Below are 25,488 nucleotides of genomic sequence, written 5' to 3'. Positions count from 1 at the left end.
GCCACCTGTGGGGCAGTTGAGGCATGAGAGTGTCTCTAGGTAGGAGCACCTGCCCCTCCTCACTGAATGGGTAGTGAGGAAATGCAACTCCTTGGGATGCTACCTCAGGCTCAATGGAATCTTCCTAACTTTGCTCTGGTCCCACTGCCCCATCTGCCACCGGAACTTTCAGCCGCCAGGGAGCTGGCTGAGCACCCATGAATCAGGAGTGTAAAGTACACTCAAAGCCTTGGCGAGTAGGCCTCAGCAAGGGTAAGCCACTGGTGAACAGGTCTTTCCCACAGACTGATTTCAAACAAACAAAAAGCCTGTAGCCCTTCTGTGCAGCTCTTTCATGCTCTTGGAACTCCTGGTGTGGGGTAGGGTTGCTTTGGGCTGGGGAGGGTGTTGCACGTGTGAATCTGAGTGTAAGTGACCAGGGTGCGCAGGGGCAGAGGGTGGCCTTCGTGCAGCTGTTCGGGGGCCCCCACCCTACTCCACCCACGGGGAGCGCGGCGTCCCCGCCTCTTGCTGGCTCTGGGTGCGCCTGGGGCAAATGCGCCTCTGGTCGGCTCCCCCCTCTGCGCTTGGAAAACGACCCCCGTGCGCCCCGGGTTCAAAGGCCCGACGCGGCAGCTCCAGCCCCTCGGAGGGGCGGGGAGGCGAAGGGGGTGGTGCGGGAGCCAGAAAAAGCCGAGCCACAGCCGGCCAGCCCTGCGCAGGGATGGGCAGCGCGCTCTGAAAGTTCGTGACCGCCGCAGGCAACTAACTCTTTGCCGGGACGCGCAGCTCAGGCAGAGGCAGGACTCGAAAGCTATACCCGATCCCAGTGCCCTTTCGAGAGCGGCCACCCTCCAGGCCCGGTGCTCCGGCGCCTGACCAGGGTTCATGGAGCCGGGGCTGTGGCTCCTTCTCGGGCTCACAGTGACCTCCGCTGCAGGTAAGCGGGAGGGGCGGGGCGGCGCGCCTCTCCACGCGGGAGTGCACACAAAAGGAAGCCAGGCGCGGGTCTGTGCTGCGGGAAAGCTAAGTGAGCCTGACTCTTCACCCTCAAGTCTCCCTGGGACGGGCAGAGGGGCCTGAAGACACAATGATCACGTCCACTGAGTCTGGGGCTTTCAGTCTGGGACACTTTGGGCACTTTTCAGAGACTACACAAAATAAATAAATAAATCGTGTTTTCACCAGCAAGAGCAAGTAGTTTTCAGACTTCACAGGGACTGAAAATAACTCAAGTTTTTTGTTTCTTTCTGAGTTTGCAGAGAGCTTTGTAAACTTTTCTAGGCATTTGATTTAGTTTGGAGGCTGCAGGGGAAATGCAACCAGCCCCAGACTTTGCAGAAGTTTGGTTGATTCTCATTCCGGTTTGTGGGGTGCGAAGGGGGATCGTGGGGGTAGTGGATGCTAAGCAATTTAGGAACCCTTCAATCTGCCTCCTGCAGGATTTGTGCCTTGCCCCCAGCCTGGGGGCTCTGGCAGAACCAGCGTGTCCCAGGGCCCCTCTGAAGCTGGCTCAGAGGGGAACTGTGAAGAGACTGTGGCCCCAACAGTTGCACAGCCTGCAAGTCCTGGAAGTGCTGGTCCGGAACGGGGACTGGGCAGGTCTGGGGAGCAGGAGGCTCAGGGGGTTCCTGCACACCCCCGACCCCGGCGGTGCACATGCTTCACATATAAGGACAAGGAGTGCGTCTACTACTGCCACCTGGACATCATCTGGATCAACACCCCTGAGTGAGTTGGCCTGGGGGGTAGGAGCATGGCTCTGTGCCAGACCTGAGGCGTCAGGTTCTTTGCATGGCCCTCAGCCCACCTTAGTCAGACCCCTGAATCTGCCGTGATATAGAGGTCAAATCTTGCAGTGTTTCCAGCCACCATAGGTCCTATCACAGGTCAGGGGTGACTCACCTTTCCTCTGAGGACCTAGCCCCAGAGAAACTCAATCCTGGGTTTGAGGTGTGGTGGGCTTTAGATGCCTGAGAACTGTCTGAGTTCCAGTCCTGGGGTGGCTAAGTGGACTGAGTCTTGCTCTTAACCCTCCTTGGAATTCTCTGAGAACAGCCTGGGGCACAGGGGAGAGCAGGAAGGTGGGCTTGGCAGACCCGGATGGCATCCATCCTGTGAAATGGTTTCTTCCTTCCCTGCTGGTCTTGGAAGTCAAGCCAGAGTGACACAAGAGCCTCACAGGACTGCCCTTCTCCAGGGCTGACCCTAGAGTCAACAGCCATGGCCACAGAGGGCCCCTCTGTCCACTCTTAAAATCTCCTAAACTCTACAAGGACCCAGGAGTAGGGTGCTGATGCAGTCTAGGGCCAGCCTTTGGTGAGGAGCACCTTTTCCGCGGGGGTTGGGGGGCACAGGGAGGGCCTGGCCATCTTGTCTTCCACTCGCACTGAACCTCTGGGATCATGCTACACTAAGATGCACCATGTAAGCAGGTAAGTGGCCTGACCTTGCTCCGGCCACCATCTCCAGGCTTCGTCTCTTGCATTGTTTGCATCTTAGACTTGGTCTGGATGCTGCTAAAGTCAGTTCCTTGGGTGTTCTCTGCATTTCCAGGGACTTCTACTCAAACCTGCCTAAGGATTCTAGTCTGGGAGCTGGGGGATGACTAGGTGCAAACCCTCAGCCTAGAAAGATCACCGACTATTCTTCTTTGTGGCTCCCTTTCTCCGAAGCCCCATCCTCTCAGAGATCTGTGGGGAGTGGCCTTGAGGAGCCACTCACCCACCTAGACATTCCATTGATGCTGTGTACAGGAGAGAGGGTCCCTGTGGGGTTCAGTGTCTTTTGAACCTGGTGGCAAGATGTCTAACCACATCCAGGTAGGTCTAAAATCTCCCCCACTTTGAGTGGCGGACAGAGTTGGTTTAGCCACCCTGCATAGGTCCTGGGCTCAGGTGAACCCTGGGTTTGTCTAATCATGGCTGCTGCTCTATTGAATCCCGTTGTCCTTTGCTGGACCGAGAGCTTCCTGGGTCCCACTACTTCTGTAGATGACCCCAATGCATCATTTACTCTCCGTTTGTGTCTGATGAGGCCCTTGGACAAACTGTCAGCCCACCATGGGGAGATGGGAGGCTAACAAGGATGCATCTTGGGCAGTTATAGATTGATTTCGGTTCTCCGAGCCTCAGACTCCTCCCTTCTTAGAACTACTAGTCCCCTGACCATTGTTTTCCTTGACTCCTAACCATCTGCCATCATGGTTCCACCAAATGAGCACCACAGAAAGGGACACTGGGCAATCAGCACCAAAGAAATGGGGACACTTGGCAATCAATAGCAGCCCTGGGTTCTGGTCTTAGCTGGAGTCCCATAGGAGAATGAAGAAACTGAGCAATAAGGGACAGACAAGATGGAGTCAGAAATTGGAAAACACCTTAGATTTCTGCCTGTCTTCAAGACCCCTGAGCACTCCTTGGGCAGGAAGTGGGAACTGGGACATGTCCAGAGGCTCTGTAAACACCAGAGATATTTAAGGTCCCGTGTTGGAATTGTGAACTATCCTGTGAGGTGAGAAACGAAGCCTGGGTCTTCTGTCTTTGCTAGGACAGCCACCTGAGGAGTGTTTCTGGGTGTCTGGTTGATCTCTCCCGTTCTTCTCCCACCTTGTTTTACTTTAAGCAGTGGGGAAAAGGGGTGAACCCAGTGTCCTGGTGTCCCATTCAACCTCTGGGGAAAGAAAAATGATAGTTGCCAGACTTGAGAGTTTAGAAATTCAAACAAGATACATATGTTAGCAGGGAGATGTTTCCTGCATGTGTGTTCTCTCTCTCTCTCTCTCTCTCTCTCTCTCTCTCTCTCTCTCTCCTTCCTTCCCTCTCTCCCTCCCTCCCTTTCTCTCTCTTCAATCCCATCCTTCTCTCCTTACTCCCATTAAGTAGATCCATTTTCTCTCTTTAAAATGCTTGGACTAAGGTTTCTATGAGAGAAAAAGAGCTCGGCGGGCCTCCAGTGGAATGGGAGCATCTGAAAAGGTACCGAATGGCACACACATATCTATTCCCCATCCCCTAGCCTCAGCCCTCCCTCTCACATTAGCTCTGTCCTAAGCAGACCTCATCTCATTCTCCAGATGCCCCAGCAGGATGTGGTTGCTCTTGGTCCTTGTGGCTGACTGCTCAGGTTAGAGGAGGAGCCTTGTTCCTTGCTCCTAAACTAAGGACTTAGACTTTGGGTATTTCTGCTTCTTTGTGGTCTTCCTCTTCTTGCCCGCTCCATTGCATAGAGATCAAGTCCACCCTCTGCCTTTGTCTTTGAAAGGCACCAGTGAGGACCATGAGGATCATGTTGAGCCTAGGCTTGGTTCTACATCCGACACTCTGAAGGAGTGATGTTCGAAGTGGCCATCGAGCCCCATTCCACGTCTTCATGGAAAGTTAACTGCTAGTTTAGGCCCAAGGGACCTTTACTCTCCCAAGAAGATCTGAGATTCTCTGGTTCTTCCATGTTTCTCACACCCTGAGCCCAATCAGCCTCTTCCGGCAGCTCTCAGCATAGATGCTCCATCCATGTTGGCTGACTTTTAGATAAACCCTGAACCCGGTTGTGTTTCCTCCCCTTAACTGTTGCTGTGACTGTGGTCTGAAGGGCTTTCTCTCTCCCAGGAGGTCTCTTTGTCTAGTGTGTGTGGCCCTCTTCAGAGACCCTGCACGTCACTGCACTGTGGAGGTGCCTGTCTTTCCCAGTGCCTTCCTTACACGTAACTCTCCTGTGCTCTCCGGCAAAGCCCACCGCCCCAAAGAGAAGTGCATTCTCCCTTTCGCAGCTGCACTTTTTGGCATCTGAGATCATAACTAACAGATGGCACAGTAACATCCTCCTAAAACTTGTCTTGGCCGTGTGAGGAACCCCAACTCCCCACAAGCTACAAGCAATTCGAATGTTGCCAACAAAGACAGAGACAAGATTCAAACCAAGGAAAACCCATCCCATCTTGTCCTGGAAATTTCAAAAGCCTTATATGGGAAGTGGGGAGGGGAATGCATGGGATGTCACGCGTGTACACACTTGCATGCTTGGGGCTTCCCTGCACATGTGTACTTAAAGTACATATATCCTATCTTCAAGACCGGGGGGATTGGACCATTCAGGTCTCACCAGAGAGACGGAAGCCGTAGGGTTTGCATGTGTCACCATGTAGACACAGGGAAAATACTCTTAGGTGATCCCAGCTGAAGGCTACCCATTGCTGAAAATTCCAGTGAGAGGTAGTGACACAGACTGGAGACCAAAGGGAACCTAGACTCAAACTTCCATCCTTGGTAGGGAACCTCCATCTTGACTCTTGCGCTGCTAACTGGTGAGATGAGGCCTATCTAGGTTGTGGGAGGCAATCTGCTGCCTCAGAGGGTACTATGAAAGTGATAATGACATCTGAAAAGGACCTTCACATCAGCTTCTAGACCGGCACTTGACTCAGCAACTGGGCATTGAGACACAATTAACCCTCTTGAGACATTGGATCTATGAGGCAGTTTCCTTCTGAGGTGGATAGCTGACTGTAAACCAGTCCTACAAATAGCAACAGAGCAGTCAAAGACACCCAGCGAAGAGCCCAATGTGTGCTTCCCCAACTCTGTGCCAGGGGACCTACCATCTGTTAATCCCCTGGGGACATCTGACGGAGGCCCTGTGAGGCTGTGATGGCTACCATGTTTCCCAAACAAAAATCTGAGCCACATGGCTGACACCAGGAATGTATTTATGGAAAGAGTGGGGCAAGTCGTTGGGAATCGTGACTGCTGTCGTGGAAAGACTGGTAACTCTGATCTCCCGCTCACTCGCTCGCGGGCAGACTCCAGCAGCCCAGAGCCCTGCCCTTGAGTCCTGGCCTGTCTCTGTATGGTAGGAGGGGCCATCAGCTCTCTGTTTCCTCTCTGTAGGGTGCAGATTCTGCTTCCAGCGGTGGGGCAGTGACCAAGGGGGTCTCTCTGAGTTACTCCAACTAACTTCTCCTAAAGACATCTAGCCTGCCGCCCAACCTTTGCCAAAGCATGCCATGCTGACTTAATCCCACAGGAATGACATTTGTTTTGGGTTCTTTCCCTCCCCTAAGAAGCAAAGGGTAGACTGATAATAATAACAGTCAGTGCCGCAGTTGAACTTGCATTTGAAAGTCTTCTACCACAGAGAAGCACACACCCCACTTTTACCATCTCTGTTCTTCAAGAAAGGCATTTTAGCAGGCTTCTCATAGAGTCTGCCCGACTGTTAGAAGATCCTAATGGAGCCTGTGGGCCGGGGGTCACAGTTTCCTGCAAACTGGAGCCAGCTGTATTTCCCCTCATGAGTTCTGGGGATCCCAATAGAAGTCCCCCTATTCTGTGAGCCAGCCCTGGTGGGATTGGTCCTGGAGATGCATTTATCTGAGACAGAATGGCCTCTCTGGTGTTAGGAACGTGGAATGAGTAACCGACTAGTCCTGATGACAGTGGCAGTGTGGATTGGTCACACATCACTTTGTGAGAGCTACCTGACTCCGTGTAAGTGTGCATCCTCCAGAGTTTGCAGGAGGCTGGGTCATTTCCTGAAGTTACAGGGACACTCAGCGCAGGTGTGTGGCTTCTGGATCTGCCCTCCTGGACTCCCTCCGTTCACCTTTCCCAGCACAGGCCTCCCTTCTGGGCTGTAACGAACCCTTTCGTCCATGCATTTGACGTGTGTGTGTGTGTGTGTGTGTGTGTGTGTGTGTGTGTGTGTGTTCATATGTGTATGCCTACATGTGTCATGAAAGTGGAGGCCAAAGGTCAACATTGTGTGTTGTATTCAGGCATTCTCCACATTAGTTTTTGAGACAGAGTCTCTCACTGGGCCTGGGGCTCACAGATTAAGTTAGGGTGCCCACCCAAAAGCTTCCATGGGTCCCCCTGTCTTTATCTTCTCAACACTGAAATTATGGACACAATACCACTATTCCCAACTTTTTCTGTAGGTACAAGAGATCCAGGCATGGATCAGAACTTCAGGCATGTGTTGCTTCACTGACTGAGCCATCTCCCCTTCCCAAGAAACGCTTTTATGGGTGCCATGTCACCATGGCAGTGGGGTGGGCTCTGGGACAAGGCTTTCATCTCTCTGCTTTTGTTCTTTGCAACAGTGATATTGATCCACATACATGACTCTTTGGGATAACACATCTGGCTCTTTGCAGGATTATTATTGTAGATATGAAGAAATGTATAAGCAAAAACACAAATCGTGGGTCCATCCCATGCCCTCCATTTTATTTTGGAAGCAGAGTGTTGACTTGAGAAGAACATGACTCCCTGTTAACCTTCAAGAGCCCCGAGTGGGCCCTCAGAGATGGTACTATGCATGCCTGCCATACCGGGAGGTTAAATCTGATGATGGAGATGCTGGGATAGCCCACTGGCTCTATCCTCTGAGTGGGATTTTCTTTTTTCCAACTGTTGCTTCATGTACATTTACTCTCTAAGGCCATGCCCTGACCCACTCCTCACTGCCTGCTGCTTTCACTAAGGGTCTGCAGAGAAGAGAGTGGGTTTGCTTGAATCCATCCCTCCTTGATGTCCAGATTCTCATGAACTTTGGGTGAAAGACTCATGGCATTTAGAGAGTGAAAAGTTTATGAAATGACCAGTACAAGTATCTGGGGACTGGTCAGCACCATGCATTGAGCTCATCACATGCAAGGTCTTGAAAATGTAGCCGTCACATCAGTACAGACACACTTCTCCATGGAATGGCTGTCTTGCTAGTTCCCATCCCATGCTTGGAAGGCATCAATGACTAGAAAATTCTTTCTCAAGTGCTAGAGCAGTTGACTTCTTGGACCATCTAACTTTGATCTTTCTCTTGGCCCAGAGTACCTACCAGTAAGTGCCTACCCTCTGTCTCTCTCAGACCTGCAGCACTTCCGGAGGCTTTGCTCCCAGTCTGCTAACTGCTGTCCAGTTAGCAGAAAGGTTTGCAGACCTTGGGAGAAGGCGTGTCTGGCTGTCTCAGTGGCTGATAAGCAGGCACCATAAAGACACCTGTGGCCAAAGGTTGTTGCAGGTGGGAAGGGATTTTTGTTCCACCCTCTCCTGTTATTTCCTGTTGCTCCTCTTTGTTCTTGGTAAATAATCAGAAGGCTTGGGGACTGGGGCACAGTGCTCCCTGAGGTCCCCAGGACAGGCTCCCTTGGCACAGTAGGTGGCACCTTGCCCAGTGCAAGGTAAAGGCTGTGTTTGGAGTCTCTCCATTAAATCTCATGGGGAGTTGAAAGGAAGATAGGCCTGCCTTCTTATCTGGGAGAGTCTAGTGGACTCCCAAGAAGGGATTTGTAGCTGACAACCCCCAGGGTTGAGAACTCGGTTCTCAATTTCACTCCAGACCCAGGCCCTGAAGCAGGTACAAGGGACCAGGGGTCACCAGAAGTAATGCAGAGAAGGTTATGTACATGGGGCTGCTCCGAAATGACTCCATGGTGTGCTTTCAAGAGGGATGTGGAGAAAATGATGCCAACCAGATGCAGTGAGGCCAGGATCAAGGTTCTGACTACTCCCAGTTACCCCCACTCCTGAGCTTGTGTTTTTCCACGCATCTGTTTCCACCTCCTCCTCGGGAGTCTAACACCTTGCATGTCAGTGTGAGTTTGAATAACTTAGTTCTTAGATCATTGACAGAAATACGCCTTTCTTGAGAACCTTGGGTTTCAGTTTCCAAGTAGGTTGCAAAGGTCTGCCCCTCAAGGTGACCTTTCCTTGAGTTCCCACTGACTGAAAGCCCCTGAGTCAAGGAGGATGAGAGATGCCTGGAAGCAAAGTCAGGCCAGGCTGGAATGCCGCTGAACCCTGCCTGAAACGCATAGACAGCTTGATTTGAAGCAAGAAAGACTGGTAAGAGGTTGTGACCCTGTGTGACCCCAAGGGAGCTTTTGGATTTCTGCTAGATGAAAGGGGCGTTGCATCTAGGAACTTGGCCTTAAATCTGAAGGCCTTTGCAAGTCCCTGACATCTCTGGTGTGGCTTATTCCTACAAGAATTAAAACAAAGGAAGCTGGGAGGTAAACAATGCTTTCTTCAAGGAGGTTCCACTGCAGTGGCTGGGACCCGCCTGACTTCAACATTCCAGCTCTCAGTCCCAGCTGCACCCTTGGCTCTCAGCACATCTGCTGGGGAGCTGTTAGAGGGTCCATTCCATACTGCAGGAGCCCCTGCGGAGCCCCTACTCAGTTCTATGGCACTTGAGAAAATGACCCACTCCTGATCCCTGTGAGTACCATGGGTGTGAAACACATCTATGAGAAACATATCCATGCAAAAACTCACATGTGCATGCGTGCACACTCAACATACCTACATGGGTGCAAACACCTATGCCCCTCAGCTGTGCTCAAAAGGAGAACTGGTTTGCAGAATGGCCAGATGTGATGAGTGATGGTTGCTGTAGGAACAGGTTGCTTACCTAGGCACAGTTGAGGAGGTTAAATTCCCAGCAGTTCCCAGGTCTTCCTAGCATAAACTATCAGGGCAGGACTGTCCTGCTACATCTGCCTCAGCCCTGGCACAGCCTCTAAAAGCCAAGAGTTCTTGTAGAACTTGGCAGTACTCAGCCTGCCCTTCTTTACAGCCTTCTGAGGCTGACTTAGCAAGAGGCTTTAATAAGCCATGACTGGGACAGGCTCTTCGGCTCAGAGTCCTGTATCCTGACCCAGTAAGCTAAAAACCAGAGACAGATTTGTTTCCTAGTCTGCTCCAGATGCCCAGAGACAGGATGGCCAGAAGGACAAATGGCCTATGGAGGATAGGGGATGGAAAATTGTTTTGCTGAAAGACAGAAGCGACTGAGAACACAGACCTGATTTCTCTGTGTGCCTCTTGTCTGTCTCTAACAGGGACCCAGATATTTTTAGTTTGAGGGAAGTATTGGATTTATTGGCACCGCATAATGGCACTGGGACAGGCCACAAGCAAGACCTTGTCATAATGAGATGTTGTTAAGCAAGCTGGGTCACCTTTTCCTCCTGACATGGACTCTCCTGGAAAGCGGCTGGGTGGGCGCCATTCACATTCCGTGGGTGGTTTAAAGGGAGAAGTGACAGTGTCAGCGTTTTTGAAAACCCCATCTACGGGGACCTCTCCTTCCAATACCTGCTCCGTTTTACCTCCCCTGGCTCCACGTCTGGCAGCTAGTTTGAGCCCCATCTGTCTACAGCTTTGCATAAAATTGTAATGAAGCCAGGTCTCGTGCCTACATCTGACTTGGAGATAGCCATGGTCAATTGGGGTGGCGGGGCTGGAGAAACTCTAGCTCCTTTAATGCCTTTGTTCATACAGTGGCGGGGAAGCTGGCTGCTCCAGGCCTCTTTAGACGTCTTATTTTCTACATACCTTATTTCTCTTGACTTTTCAGGGCAGAACAAAGCCTTAACTCTTAAGTTTCCCCATAAACATGCCAGAGTGTGTTCCTATCTCCTCTATTCCTCAGACCCTCTGTGTGAAGAAGCGAGAGCTGGTTCTGTGTCCCACTGAGCTGGGAGCTGATGGTTTCTGTGGCTTTGGGTTTTTCTTATTTGCTTTTCTAAGGCCCAATTGGGTAAAAGCTTTCTAAACATGGTTGGTAAGATCCTGGGAATGTCTCAGAGTGGTGGGGCTGTAGGGGGGGGTGGATGATGCTGAGTTGTGGTTGCTTTGGAGTCACGTTCTAGGGCTTTCTCTGGAGATGGTTCTATTGATGATACTTGTGTAGCGGCAAGGGTTCGTGAAAAGACCCAGGTGGGATGTGGAGCTGGGTGGCCTTTCTAGGGAGCCAAACAACATGCCTCTTCTCAGGTCCTCCAGCAGTGAAGAAACTCACCTAGGATCTCAGAGAGTCATCAGATTGCCTGGAGCCTCCCTACTGAGGGCCACTTCCAGTCAGGCTCATGCCTCATCCCTCTAGTTACCCTGAGGTGGAGCAATCTGAAGACCACACTTCTCCCAAGGAGACCCCTCTTATCACTAATGGTTTGCCTTCCCGTCGCCATAGCAACCATCTAAAACAACTTTTCATATTATCTGTCAACTGGATGGTCCAGAAGCAGCTAGTCTAGTGGAGAAAGTTGTCGCATGTCTGAGGGAGTTTGCAGGAGGGTAGACGCTCCCTAAATGTGAGCAGCACCAACCCGTGGGCTGGGGTCCTGGGCTGAATATGAAAAGGGAAAATGAGCTGAGCAGCAGTGTTCATCCCTCACTGCTTCCTGCCTGCAAGCGCGATGTGCCAGCTGCCGCCTGCTCCCGCTGCGGAGCCCTGCCGCCTGCTCCTGCTGCAGAGCCCTGCCTGCTGTGATAGTCTGTGCTCCCGAATGGTGACCCTAAACCAACGTCTCCTTCCTTACCTGGCTCTTGTCCACTGTTGGAACACATCAAGAAGAACAATCACTAACATGAGGAGGAGAGATTGGCTTTGTTCATGGGAAGGGACACACCTCTCTGCAGTAACCTTCCTCCTCCTCCTGTTCCTTCTCCTCCCCTCCTTCTTTTTGTTTTGTTTTGTTTTGTTTTTTCAAGACAGGGTTTTTCTGTGTAGCCTCGACCGTCCTGGAACTCACTCTGTAGACCAGGCTGGCCTGGAACTTGGAGATCCACTTGCCTCTGCCTCCTGAGTGCTGGGATTACCCGCCTCAGCCGCCCCTGCAGGGCTCAGTGACATACTTCTAATCCTTTATATCTACTCTCAGGGACGCCATCATGCTATGACTCCAGCCAGAGCTTAATCCTTTGATTAGGTCAGAGCCTTCTGACCACTAATCCCCTAGGGTTTTGCAATCCAATAAAGTTGACAATTAAGATTAATTACCACATCTTGGCATTGCATGGCAGTCATCTCAGCTTCTTGGGGAGCTGAGATGAGAGGATTGGAAATTAAAAGTGATCCAATGAGTTGAAGGCCAGAGTAGGCAACTTAGTAATAATAGGGAAAAGAAAGCATAGAGCCATGGTGGAAGAGTTGGCTCAGTGGTAGAGCATTTTTCTAGTTGCATGAGGCCCTAGGTTCAATTCCCAACATGGGGAGGGGGATTAAGCATATCTCCTAAAATGGGTGGATGTCGGGCCAAAACAGTAGAAACCTACTCAGCCAGGAAGGCATTCTGTGCAGTTAGGCGACAGAGAGGAGACATCACCCTCTTCACGGAGCAGATACTTGTTATTGAGACGTTATGATAGTGTGCAGAGGTGACCAGGCAGACACAGTCAGTGACTCAGCTGGACAAAGTTCTGCTGTTTTGACCCCAGGAGATAGTGTCAAGGCTAGTCCCCAAGGATACCATACCTCTAGAAGAAGATATGTCTGCCAGTCTCAGAACTGATGGTGAGGGGTCAGTGCTCAATAGTGATAACCATTGTTTAGAATTGTCTTAGAAGTCACCCATCAATCGCAGCATGGGACCCTTGGTGTCTCATAGCTCTGCAATCTCCATAGTCTTTAGCTCTTCCAGGGGGCTGAAGGACTCTGCCATGGGCTTTTTCAACGTTGATCTGCAGCAGAAGCAAAGGAAGCTGCAGGTGGCCACTTTTCTGCCCCCATGTTTATGAAACAAAAGGTATGGATGAGATCCTATGCAGCCAGCAACTGCACATGCGTATTTCCTGCTTGGGGACTGAGGACATGTGGAATGTAGGTTTCCTGTGCCATTTTATCCTTAGAGGTTGGAAGGCCACCCTGTAGGTGGTCTGGCGTAAGGCCTGACCCATAGCAGACTTTTGTAAAAGCTTGACGAGCAAGCAAGGAAGGAGGCAAGAAAACCTCAAGGCTCCCAATTGGTTCAACCAATTGTCTGGAGCTGGGCTCTGGACGGAGGGATGGAGGCAGGTAATATGTTTGCTTCCACCTGCTCAAGGATGGCACATTGAACTTGCCATTTTACCATGGCACAGATGGAAAGAAAGGACTTCAGCCAGCTCAATTTGTTGCCTTTGTCCTAATTCTTTAGTTTATTGGTGCAGTGAAAAACGTCTCTGCCTGGAGAATTGGAGGCCTTCTTGTCATACCTGAGAGTGTGGTTGCCAACTCTTAAGTATAGGGTCCAAGCTCATTGGGTAGAGCCACCTGGCACCGAGCAGCCCCACAATGCCTTTTGACCTTGTACCCCGTCATTAGGAATTTTGGGAGAGAGACTGGGTGGCTCATCTGAGGAACGGCAGGGGAAACTGAGGCAGGTAGCCGGAGGGATGAGTCCCCAAAGGAACATGCGAAACTGGATTCAAGGAGGCAGGAAGCCCTGATATGAGCCCCAGGCTCTGGATGGAGAAGTTTCTACGTCCCATCATTGGTAGCAAGGCTCCTCTCTCCAAGGCTGTCTTCCCCCATCCCATGCCTTTGTACACAGTAGGCATCTAATAGATGTTTATTACATAATGAGAGCTGCTCTCTGGCACTCACACATCTTGCCACACTGAAGAGAACACAGTTCTAACTGACTAGTGTTTCAGAGCTAGTAAACAAGTTGGAAGTCACCACCATCCTTGCCTGAAGGTTTAAGACGATGGGCAAGTGGCTCCGTCTAAAGAAGGCTTTGCTAGAATCCAAAACTGAGCCATGGCTACACAGCACATGAGGACCTCAGACGGGGTTTCTCTGGAGCTTGGGAAGCAAGTGATGCTTCTGTCTCCTGACCACCCACAGCTACTGGGAACCATTGATTTCTCCTTTTGGTGCCAGCATGCTCCCCAAAGCACTGGGAACTGCATGCTGGGTTACCCCATTGTCTTTTCTTGCCTGTTTCAGAAGAGAATGCATGAACCAAAGGAGACAGACCGTGAATTTGACACATCTCCCGAGAGTAGAATGAGCATTCTATACTGTTGAGGAGACGTTCAACCAGAACTTGGGTTTCTTCTTCTTTTTTTTTTTCTTAACGTAAAACAACAACTCTGTTTATATAACAAAATAATAATAGGCACAAATTTTGTCAGTGTTTCTCTCTGCCTGGCTGGCTTCATGTTTTGAGAGAAGCCGCTAGCCCAGGAGATGCTCACTATAGCCATATCTGCAATAACCAAGCAGAAACTTATCGCAAGTACTACAGCCTCGGGTTGAGTGGGTTGCTTTTCTGCACCAGCTCAAGGCATGTGGGGCTGCTTCCCAGATAACCCCGAGTTGTGCAAGAGAAGGTGAGCAGCACACTGTTGGATGGAGGCCGCTGACCATGCCAGTATGCTAGCCTGAATGTGAATCCTTGCTTCGTATGCAGGCCCTTCTGTCTGCTTTAATATGCTTGCCCAGACCCTTCTCCAGCACGTGCTGCTAACTGCTGTTCAGTGGGGAAGCGAAGAATGCTGTTCCTTTCCGTTTGATCCACTTCCCTGATGGGTTTGAACTCAGCAGGTGATGCCCATCTGCCGATTCCCAGCTGTTCCCTTGTTATATCTGTGCCCATTCTTACACGTCACATGCAGCTGCCAGCTTCACTATTAGAAGGGCAGAGCTCACTCATTTCTCTAGGAAAAAACCCAGAACCAGAAACTTTTGTTTTGTTTTAAGGTCATTTTCCTTGTTTGAAAACTTCTCATGGCAAGATGAATGGAGGATGTTTGCTGTGGCACTGCAGATGAAGACTGAATGCAGGCGTTTGGGGAGTTTAATATTTAATAACATTTATATATGACATTTGGGAAAACTTGAAAAATAAAGACACTGTGGTAAATAAGATTCTGGCATCTTCATCGCTGATTAAATGATGAGTGTTCTCAGTACATAAGTTGAGAGATAATTTATTACGCAAACGCACAGAGCAGTGGATACTGCATATGTAGGTATGATGGAGAATGTTTTGTTTATCCATCGCTTCATCTGCTTCTCTTGTGTGGGCCTCTGTGGTACAACTGACATCAACAGAAGCAAGGGCTGCCTGTCTATGAGGAGTTGCCTTCTCACACCCTCCTGCTCAACTGTAGGCTGTCAGAGTTGGGCTCTCCGCCAATTGAATTCCACTTCCAGGGTTCCACTATGAAGTAGTTCACATTGCTCATTCAGGGGATAGTGACAAAGGGTGGTAACACAAATGATTCTCGTGAGGTGGGCGGTGGTGCATGACCTACCTACCAGAATGAGGGAAGGCGGGGATGGTGTTGCTGTGGTTTTCTGGTTCCTTTATTGCTTAGTCACACATCGCAAACCCAGCAGGCCTGATGAGTGGAATTTTTCTATAGATGAAGCACAACTTCTCAAACCAATTAAATAATCAAAGGACCTAATTTTCATCCACTGCTAACTCTTTGCTGAACGTTTTCCTGTGCAGTATCTCATTCCAGCAAATGCCTGACAGTCCTTTTGTATACTGAGAGGATGGGGTGCTGGTTGTGTAAACACTTTACAACTTAACAATGGAATTACCAGGTAATCTCTCTGCCCTCTGTATGCTTTCTATGCCTGAACATACATGCTTGACATTTCTCTTTTATCAGTTTTCATCTCCCAGTATCATGTGAATTCTTACAGGCGTGGATGTATCTATATTTCACACTTGAAATAATCCTGGCCAGTGACGTTTCTTTGAAATGTGTTTTCCGTGACTGAACTCATTAAGCAGCAAAGAATCCGGTCTTGTTAAGTTGGGATCACTTCACAATTAGCAACCAAAGGCTCAATCAATGTCTTCGTTCATTTGCTTGCTTTCTCTCTCTCTCTCTCTCTCTCTCTCTCTCTCTCTCTCTTTCTCTGTGTGTGTGTGTGTGTGTGTGTGTGTGTTTATGGCAGTTGTTCTCTTGAGACCAGATCTCATTCTGGAGCTCACCCTGGTCCGTGTAGCTGAGGTTAAGGTCTACTGGAAGTGATCCTCCTCCCTCGTTCTTATTCTGCTTTGAGTCAGGTCCAGGACTAGTATAGAAGAAATAAAAAGCCAGCTCCCTGCTCTGTTTTGTTGACTTTGACTTTGATTTCCAGACAGTCGTATAGCCCAAGCCGGGCCTCAACCTTGTTATGTAATCAAGATTAGCCTTGACCGTCCATCCTCCTGTCGCCACCTCCTGAGTGCTGGGAGTACAGGTGCTAGCTCCCATGCCCAGCTCTGCTCTCTGTTTGTGAGGAGCAGGTTTTTGGCAATTTATATCTGGGCAGAAAAAAAAAAAAGTCCCAGACCTGATGTAGAGGCCCACCCGTGGCCCTCCTTTGGCCATGCATCTTCCACCCATTGCAAGGAGACTCTGAACTAAAAAGCACACTTTCTAAACAGCGTTCCCTGTATTCTGAGTCCTGGGGTACTGCTACCTGAATCTTCTGAGCTGTGACCCTTCTAGGGCGGTGTGTGGACACTATCTAGTGTCTGACACTTCAGAGTACAAAGGGCCCAGACACATATTCAACCTGCAGGACAGGTGCTGGTAGGCTGTGAGCAGCAGATCTTGGGATACAGCCTGGGAATGGCTGAGGCAGCCTTGGTGTGGGATGGAGCCGGATGGAAGAAAGGTTGTCAGTGCTGATTTGGTTGTCATATTTCATCTGAGAACTCCAGTGAATACCTGGGTCCCTACTGCAAGACGACTATTCTGAGGTATTATAAATGTCATTTTTCCAGGTTGGGGGACAGGACTCTTAGAAGCATTTATCAAATTGGCCAATAATCTTTTACTATTTAGATCTGGAGTAGGTGGGCCTCCATGTTTGAACTTTTGTTCCAAACACTATAACATGTTCACTGGGGAGGGCACGCCAAGGAGCTCTGGCTGGCTCCTAAGAGCCTTCCATCCCCTGGGGAGGGGCTCAGCTCTGTAAACACTCTTTGAAGCTGTCGGGGGCGTTTGTACATGGCTCTTCTTGAGGCTGCTGGGGAAGTGCTAACACATCTCTATTAACAAACACGCAGTCGTCTGGTTCCCTTACTTTTAAAACACTTTAGGCGGAGCGTTCGGCTTCCTCTGAGTGACTCTGTGCCCACCGATTGCACAGTCAACTGACAGCCATCTCAAGATTGCAAGTCTCGATGTCAATGGAGAAATGGGAGCCAGGCTGTTCCTCATGTGTGATTTCCACCAAGAAGCAGAGGACCTGCTTTAATGTCAACACTTAGAGATTTACTGTAACCCTGTTACTGGAAAAATATACCTTCAGCCAAATCTGGGCCCACAACAATGACCACATTCTTCTTCTCCCCGCCCCCACCTCCTGTTCCTGAGTAAAGCTCCAATAAGACCTTCCTTCTCCCTGCGCAGCGCTCAGCAGCTGGGCCTATCTGGGTTGGCAGGGACCTCGCTTTTCTGCTTCTTAGGGTGCTTGGTAGCGAGGGGCAAAAGCAAGAGGGGCAGGGAGTGGGTGAGGTTCTCTTAGGTCTCCAAGCCAGCAGGGAAGCAGGCTGCTGTGTGAGCATCTGATCCCCACAGGCCACCCAGCCTGGCTCTCCTCAAGACCCCCAAAAGCCTTCATAGCTGCGTGCTTCTAAGGAAAAGAAATTCAATTTGATTTTATTTTGAAAACACAGAGAGGATTCGAGGCCACCCTTTGAGGTGGATAATTGGTGATACTCTGTGGGACTCAGAGAAATGGGGATGAACAAGAAGGCCTTGACTTACTGGAAAAGGGCCTTTGGCCCCAGAAGTTTTCTCAGATTCTTAGTAATGTGTCCCCCAGACCAAGTTCAGTTACGTTAATGAATTAAGCATGTGGTTTTAACTTTTTCTCACTTAACTCTAGAAGTCTTTTTTCTCCGGAGAATGAGCCGTGGTTGGGCTGTGCTCGCTCTTAAAACCAGATTTAAACATTTATTGCCCTAGATGACACGCCTCCCAATCCCGGCCGTAACCAGAAGTGGTTGGTCACTTCAGACACTTTTTGCTGCTCAATAAGACCTTCCCACCATGAATTCTGTTCTCAGCCGCCCCACCGAGGTAGTGGTGACGGCTCCCCGAGAGCATCGAGTATACCCGCTGGTGTTTGTCTCTTTGAGGAAGCTGCATCTGGGGGCCAGGGTGGATTTCTAAGAACTGTAATTGCATCTGCCCCATTTTCCCTAGTGCCAGCTGCAAGGCCTGCCCTGGAGTTCATTCAGTGAGCACTAAAGTTGCTAGGGTCAGCCTCAGGTATGGAAGGTCTTACTGGCACTGAGTCAGGCCCCAGACAAGGACCAGCACATGGGTCAGGTTGAATTTCTTTGTCAGGAGCACTGGGTAAATGAAGGACAGGTTCTTGGCAGGAAAGTCCAGTGGTTCATGGGTAAGTGTGTCTGTGAACGTGTGCATGAGGAGGCTGGTGTCAACCTCAGGTGTCACTCTCAGGAGTCATCCACCTTGCTATGGGACAGTTCTCTCAGTGGCCTAAACAGTTAGACTGACTGGCCACCAAGCCCCAAGGATCCTCCTGTCCTAACTCCTCCCTAGCATTGGAAGTTTAAGCACATGCCAGCTCCGTGTGCATTCTGAGAGCTTAACTCAGGCCCTTGTGTGCAAGGATTTTACCTGAAATGGACTGGGGATGGGCTAGAGGTCTGGGCTGGTTCTTAGGACCTGCTATGCAGGAGTCTGCATAGTTTGATCTGGAAAAGAGAGATATAGACAGAAATTTCTGTTCCACCTGGTTCCGCAGCCATTCAGTCCCAAAGAAACTCTGAGAGGCTTATATTAATTATAAACTGTTTGGCCTATATTGTTCAAGCTTATTACTAACAAGCTCTTACAACTTAAACTAACCCACAGTTCTTGTCTGGGTTTAGCCACGTGCCTTGGTGCCTTTTCTCAGTAAGGCATTCTCATCTTGCTTCCTCTGTGACTGGCTGGTAATGGCGTCTCTGCCTTTCCTCTTCCCAGAATTCTCCTAGTCTGATTGCCCCACCTATACTTCCTGCCTGGCTACTGGCCAAGCAATGTTTAATTAAACTAATACAAGTGACAAATCTTTACGGTGTACAAGAGTATCATCCCACAGCAGAGTGAAACCCAACAGTGTACCTGGAGGAGCTTGCAGCCTGGCTTCAGGCACCTCAGTGAGGTGTATCAATTCTGTATGGCTATAGGGGCAATCAGTTCTTCCCTGGGCCTCCTGTATGTCTCTCCATCTCTGCCAAACATTTGGATGCTGGTTCCCTCCAGATGGTTCGCATCTAGCATACGACAGTGGGATACTTTGCCCTGAAGTGGCAGGACAGACTCCCCTCATGTCTCTCCATGCTCTGCAGACAGACTGTGCCCTATGGACTGTCCAACTACAGAGGAAGCCTTCGAGGAAAGAGGTCCTCCGGGCCATTTCCAAACAGCTCCCAGCCTTCTTCACGGACACGCTTACGCTGTGCTTGTATGGGAAGAGATGACAAGGCCTGTGCACTCTTCTGTGCGCACACTGCAGATATCAACAGGTATGGCACACCCGCTATCCTACTCATGTCTTGGTGCAGGTCACCGGCGGGCAAAGCTAAACCTGGGGCTTCACACAGTGGGTGAAGGGTGGCTTGGCCAGGTTCTCAACTGCCCTTACCTTTCAGAGCAGAGACCAGAACTTCTGCATCCTGGAGCTCCACAAAGAGCCAGAATGAGTTGGAAACATTTAAAGAGTGAAGACGCCACCCATCTCCATGTGTATTTGAGTTTCTTTACAAACAGCAATCAGTAGAGTTGATATTCTCAACACCTCACTCAAAGGACCCCTTGACCTGGGTTACCCATTTGATTTCTCTATAACCCCTGAATCTCCTCTTCGAGTCTGAAACTGCATGGTCTTCTCAGCTGTACAGAGAAGCACATAGATCCATTTTTGAGTGGAAGCCACCATACTTGCCCTGGGGTGGCCACCTGGACCACTGTTCCTTAGATAACAGAAAGCTTTTGGCTCCTCTCTCCCTTCACACTGAGCGAAGACTCATGAAGCCCCCACAGGCAGAACAGCCTATCATCAACCTGAAGGAAGGGTGGAATGGTTTGGCCATGAGACTCCTGTATCCTCCTTTATGAGCCCAACAATCTGAGTAGAGAGAACCCAAAGTTGAGCGGGCGGGCGTGGTATCCACAGGGCTGGGCTCTGCCATCTGGAAAGCCTGGTGCTTGCTGCTCTTTTGTTCTCCCAACTGGGGTTTTATGAATCCAGTGAGGAGTGTGTTGGTACTCAGATGTCCACCCACTGAGTCCTCAGTCCTACAGTAGGTGCTTGGAACTCAGTTCTTGGAGAATGTACTAATGTGCTTGTTGGTGGGGAAGAGGAAGTCGTAATTTGACACCCCAAAACCAACCACATGAAAATACTAATTTCTGAAAAACTGCTGTGTCCCCACAGTGATTCCTGGAGACCAGCTGCAGAAGAGAAGGGGGAGATCAGAGGCGCACGTCAGAGGTGAAGATGGGGTGCATTCGTTCAGGGGCACAGGGTGGGTGAAGAGAGGTGGCATCTGGTCTCAATAAGTGACAATTGGGGCTCCAGAGCTCCAGGGGTCCCCACCAATAGACACTGGCGCCTTTTGGTCTGTCAGCTCTTGATGCATGTGGCTATTGTCCCCTCTCCGGTCCTCAGTAAACCCTCTGTGCTTTTGGGGCACCTTGTGCACCTCTTCGTTTCAGGGCGGCTACAGCCAAGTCAGCTACCTGCCACTCTTACAGCTCTCTGGGCTGAGATGGTCAACCCCATCTTGGCCTCTGCTTCTCTAACAGAGTGATCCCTGTTAAATTATTTCTCCACACATGGGCAGTAGACCCCACCCCCATTTCCAGCTCATTTTGTTATTGTTTTAATACCTGCTTCTATTTGTTTGTTTGTTGTGTGCTGTTTTGGGTTTTTTTTTTTTTGAGTTGGTTTTTTTTTTTTTGTTTTTTTGTTTTTTGTTTTTTTTTGGTTAAGCACTCCTGAGGGCTTCCTGCAACCAGGCTGGGCTTATTTGACAATTCTATCAATCAGAAATCATTATCAATAATGGCTCAGCCACACATCTGCAATGGGATGGTAATTTATTTTTATAATAATAACCTGGAGGAGGCTTCGGATCTAACAGGGAATAACCAAGGGGAGATCAGAACAAGGCCTGCACACAGGAGTTTCCCAAATTCACGAGATGACTTCCAGTGGTCTAGAGAAAATGGAAGGAAGCAGAGAGGTCCTGGAGATAGCAGGTCCTCAGAGAGAATGTGCCAGATTCCAGCTGGTCCCCACTCAGCCTCCTCCTCTTCTTTCCTTCCTCCCTCCCTCCCTCTCTCTCTCCCTCCCTCCCTCCCTCCCTCCCTTTCTTTCCTTCCTTCCTTTCTTTCTTTCCTTTCTCTCTTTATCACTTTTTTTCTACCCCAACCAAACTTCTGTTGGTGAGAGCACAGTGTGATTAAAGCTATCGATCCATCGAATCATTTATTCATTTCTGCATGCATTCATTCAGCCGAGACCTGTCATGCACCTGCTACATGCTGGGTCCTCACTATCCTGGACATGCAGAGAATGGGGCAATGGGTCTTCTTTAGTTTGTTAGTGGTGAAAGCTGACAGCAGACAAATATAGACACTACGAACTGGAGTACAGGAAAACAGGATAGAAAGTTCCGGGGGGGGGGGGGCTGTGGTTTGTGATTGGGTAGACAGGAGCCATCTCACCAGCCAGGTGACCTTAGCACAGAAGTAGGAGGTGAGGAAGGAACTACACGGATACAGGATACGGGAGGGAGGGGTGTTTCAGACAGGGGAACTGAGGGACGGATGTTCTGGGACTTGTCCAAAGAACAGCCATCATAAGAGCTGTGTGCAGAAAACACATGATGCTGGTATGCCTGTGTGTCACGTGATGCTGTTATGCCTGTTCTGTCACGTGATCAAAGGCTGAGATCAAGATGCTGGAGAGACAATCCGACCAGTCAAGCCCTCATTGTGCAAACCTGAGAGTGACGGCTGGGGTGGCAGAGAAACCGTTCACTGAGGCTCTCTGGACAGCTAGCCCAGCCTAAGCAAACAGCTCCAGGTCCCCGTGAGGGAGACCCTGTTTCCAAAAAAGGGGTCCTGAGGGACGACACCTGAAGTGATCTCCCCCTCACCCCATCCACACACTCAGTCAAAAATGAGGTTGAATTTGGTAGCAGGAGTCCCACTGGAGCCTTCTGGAACCTTCTAAGTCATATAAAGTTCTTAGAAGACAGTTTCTGCCAGAGAAACGTCTTTGATTCAGCCAGCCTCCCTGCTTCTCTGTGAGACTTAATAATGGCCAGAGTCACACTGAAGACTGAACAGCCAAGGAAGGCCTCCCAGTGGCCACACCCACTGCTATTATTCTTTTCACACCTTTGTGTGCAGCCTCTGAAGTCTCTCAGCCCTGGGAAGGGGAACTTCCAGGCAGGACAGAGCTAGAGGTGTGGCCAGAAATTACCCCCTCAAGTCGGAAGAGCCTGTGCTGTAGTGACACCCCTCTTTTTTCTTTTGTTCTCTTTCCTTGAAATAGATTGAAGTCAAGGACAGATAAAGGCCACCGGCTGTAGCAGTCCCCTACCAATGCTTCCTGCGGAGAACTTCACCCTCCTCTCCCTGCCTGCCAACTGCCTTCCAGGAAAGAGACTTTGTGCTTACTTACACAGTTCAAATTTCCTCTTTAGGGACAAGGAGGAAATTGACCTGAGGGGGGGGGGGGGGAGAGAAAGAAAGAAAGAAAGAAAGACCCACCCAAAGAGCCCCCACTTTCCAGTACACCCCTACCCCAAGAATGCCCAAGTCCAAAAGATCCCAGCTTCCTAATGGGAAAAATGATCCCAGATGTGCCCCGGGGGCCAGATGCCTGCAGCTCCGGTTTCACGGGGAATTGTTTGGGAGGTATGTTAACTCTGAAAGCTACTGACTAGCTTCTGACATGACTCCTCTTGGAGAGTAAGTGGACACCAGACTGGCTCTTTACAAAAGTAAACACACAGCCATCTCCTAGAAGATGCAGGACACCCATGTGGCCGGAGCAGCCCTGCTCTGCAGCCTGCCAGGCCTGCCCGAGTTAGAGGGTGCAAGACCTCTGTCTGCTCGAGACCCCAGTCCTAGCTGAGCTGTAGTCTGTAAACTTGCAGTTTGTGGGATATAGAAATGTCTAGCTGTGCTTGGTACTCACCAAAAGAGTGGATCTCAAAAGTGGGAAGAAAAGGAAGACAAGTGACCTCGACGTTTGTGAGACAAACAAGAGAAAACACATTCTTGATGGTTTTGAACTCCAGGGCACCCAGCAAAGAGCTGTGGGTTCTGCAGGATGGCCTCGTGTCAGAGCTCCCAAGCTGCCTTGCAGGGAGTTGCCCCGAGGAGAGTCCAGCTCAAGGCTATTAGGCTAAATATCTGCTTTCATGAATAAATGTGGATCTTTAGGGAGTGACTGCGAAATAAGCTGGAAACACAAACTCCTTGTACATTATGTAAATTCCTGTTTATCTATATAATTGGCAACAACTGGGAATTGTAACTCCTGATGCTTTAAAATCTTTTAGTTGAACTCTTTCTGCTGTGTTCATGGAGAGTGTGCGCTGGGGAGTGGATCGTGAGTTCCCATGTAAACTCGGCTATGCGGGCCCAGCTGGGGACAGTCTGCCCACCTCCCCACCAGGCTTCACAGCAATGAGGACCTGTCTTTGGGCATGTGCCAAGGGTACCATGCGGAGACACTTTAGCCAGTGTGTGAAGTGGGGCCTTAACCAGATGTTGAACTTGGGCAGAGTGCCTCCTAAGTTATTCCAGGTGTGATTGTGCCCGTCTGTTGGGGAGGGGAGGGTGAGAGTGATGGTTTGTTGGGGGGGGGGTGTACAGTTTAGAGAAGTAATTATTTATTGGGGAACTATTTTCTACTTAACTCCTTTATGGGATCTCTTAAAAGTAAAGGCACTGTAGATACGTAGCTAGACAGACAGATAGAATTTAAATCATGTTCAGGATCCAAACTCATACTCCTTAGAGCTCTAGCTAGCATGTTTAAATCACATATGCACTCTTTTGGCCCAGTGGCCAGATTGTATCTCAAAGACAAATCTACTCTTTGTAACAACACTCAGAAGATACATCAAATCCATAATAATTAAAAAAAAAATCTAGACGTTCGCTCTGGTTTGTGGCTTTTCCTTGCCTTGCGTACACAGTTGCATATCCATCTGGAGAGAGTGGGAGGGAGCCGCAGTTTGGGAAAGTGTAGAACAAGACATGGGTGGGGTGGGGTGTTGGAATATAAACATCAAGGAAGCTGGAAAGCAGGTTGGGAGGAAGTCGGCATCTTCCCTGGTACCCTTGCCCTTCCCCTGACACCCACACAGCCTTTGCTCACAGGGTGACACTCACAGGCCTGTCGCTTACAGTGTTTGTCAATGATCCCAAGTGACCACAGTAGCAAAACCCCAGAGGGCATAAAAGTGGGAGCGAGGAAGGCTGTTTGGCAGAAGGAGGGCGGAGCAGAGGCCACAGTAGCAAAACCCCAGAGGGCATAAAAGTGGGAGCGAGGAAGGCTGTTTGGCAGAAGGAGGGCGGAGCAGAGGAGGGCGGAGCAGAGGAGGGCGGAGCAGAGGAGGGCGGAGCAGAGGAGGGCGGAGCAGAGGAGGGCGGAGCAGAGGAGGGCGGAGCAGAGGAGGGCGGAGCAGAGGAGGGCGGAGCAGAGGAGGGCGGAGCAGAGGAGGGCGGAGCAGAGGAGGGCGGAGCAGAGGAGGGCGGAGCAGAGGAGGGCGGAAGGGTTGCAAGAGCCATTGAAAAAGCCACTACTATCTATCATGCATTCTAATAAACTTTTTATAAAGATTCTTGCAGGGCGGTGGTGGCGCACGCCTTTAATCCTGGCATTTGGGAGGCAGAGGCAGGCGGATCTCTGTGAGTTCGAGGCCAACCTGGTCTTGAAAGAGAGTTCCAGGACAGCTAGGGCTGTTAGAGAGAGAAACCCTGTCTTGAAAAAAAACAACCAACCAACCAAATAAGCCGCCAACCAGCAACAACAGCAACAAAGAATTCTAAAGCATCGATAGAGTCTGGTTATAAGGACTCTCTTCCCTGTCTCTGGCTCAGTTTTGAATCCAATCCCACACTCTTCGAGACTGCAGAGGAAGAGAACTGGACCAAGACAAAGACATGGAGCACCCCAAACACAGACACACACACATCCAGAAAACCAGTGTTCAGAGTGGGTTGGATCCCTATCTAATCTGAGAAAACCCAAGCACCTCTTGTTTTAATTAAACTCATTCTAGAGAGTTTTGACCCTGATGAATTGAGAGAGTTGAGCGCTAATTTATTCAGCAGGATGTGCAGCCGTGCACAGCAGGACCCTGGTGTTCTTGGGAAGTGCTGATGGGGCCTGGCATCCTTCAACCCTTGGAGAGGCCGCATGGCACAAGAGCAAGCAGGCCAGACGGTCTAGGAGCTTCCTGGGACAGCTTGGACCTGAATAACGACCGTTCCCAGCATCTGGGAAGAGCGGCAGAGGAGCCATTCTCAAGGAGGGCAAGCAGGGCCGGCTGCAGAAACCACGGACACCCCCCCCCCCCCCTGTTCATGAGGGAGAAGGATTTTAAGATGGCCACAGCAGAGCCATAAGCCAAGCCGGCCCCTGTGGCCTCGAGTCCAGGGAGCAGGACTCACCACAAACAACTGTAGCTTCTGTTCCCTTACTTCCAGAATAGATGTATTGTCTGTCCTGCCTAAT

General features: G+C 50.1%; 1 protein-coding gene across 1 annotated transcript; it reads left to right on the top strand.

The window, feature by feature from the left end:
• The first annotated feature begins 526 nt into the window (after positions 1 to 526).
• Positions 527 to 23,905, top strand: Edn3 (endothelin 3). Its single transcript, XM_041641783.1, has 5 exons — positions 527 to 919; positions 1,422 to 1,710; positions 19,070 to 19,246; positions 20,158 to 20,214; positions 22,288 to 23,905. The coding sequence occupies exons 1-5, from the start codon at positions 868 to 870 to the stop codon at positions 22,322 to 22,324; spliced, it is 612 nt and encodes a 203-aa protein (XP_041497717.1). The 5' UTR covers positions 527 to 867; the 3' UTR covers positions 22,325 to 23,905.
• Positions 23,906 to 25,488: the final 1,583 nt, after the last annotated feature.

The sequence above is a fragment of the Microtus oregoni genome, unplaced genomic scaffold (assembly GCF_018167655.1).
Source record: "Microtus oregoni isolate MIOR12 unplaced genomic scaffold, Mior012 000071F_ref0000514, whole genome shotgun sequence".
Taxonomy (NCBI): domain Eukaryota; kingdom Metazoa; phylum Chordata; class Mammalia; order Rodentia; family Cricetidae; genus Microtus; species Microtus oregoni.
This window is presented reverse-complemented; position numbering and strand designations above follow the sequence as displayed.

What these genes read in the sequence shown, in the direction of transcription:
- Edn3 (XM_041641783.1), top strand. Translation starts at nt 868, where the DNA reads ATGGAGCCGGGGCTGTGGCTCCTTCTCGGGCTCACAGTGACCTCCGCT. An exon ending in ATCTGGATCAACACCCCTGA is followed by an intron (nt 1,711 to 19,069) that starts GTGAGTTGGCCT and finishes CATGCTCTGCAG; the next exon opens with ACAGACTGTGCCCTATGGAC. An exon ending in ATCAGAGGCGCACGTCAGAG is followed by an intron (nt 20,215 to 22,287) that starts GTGAAGATGGGG and finishes TCCTTGAAATAG; the next exon opens with ATTGAAGTCAAGGACAGATA.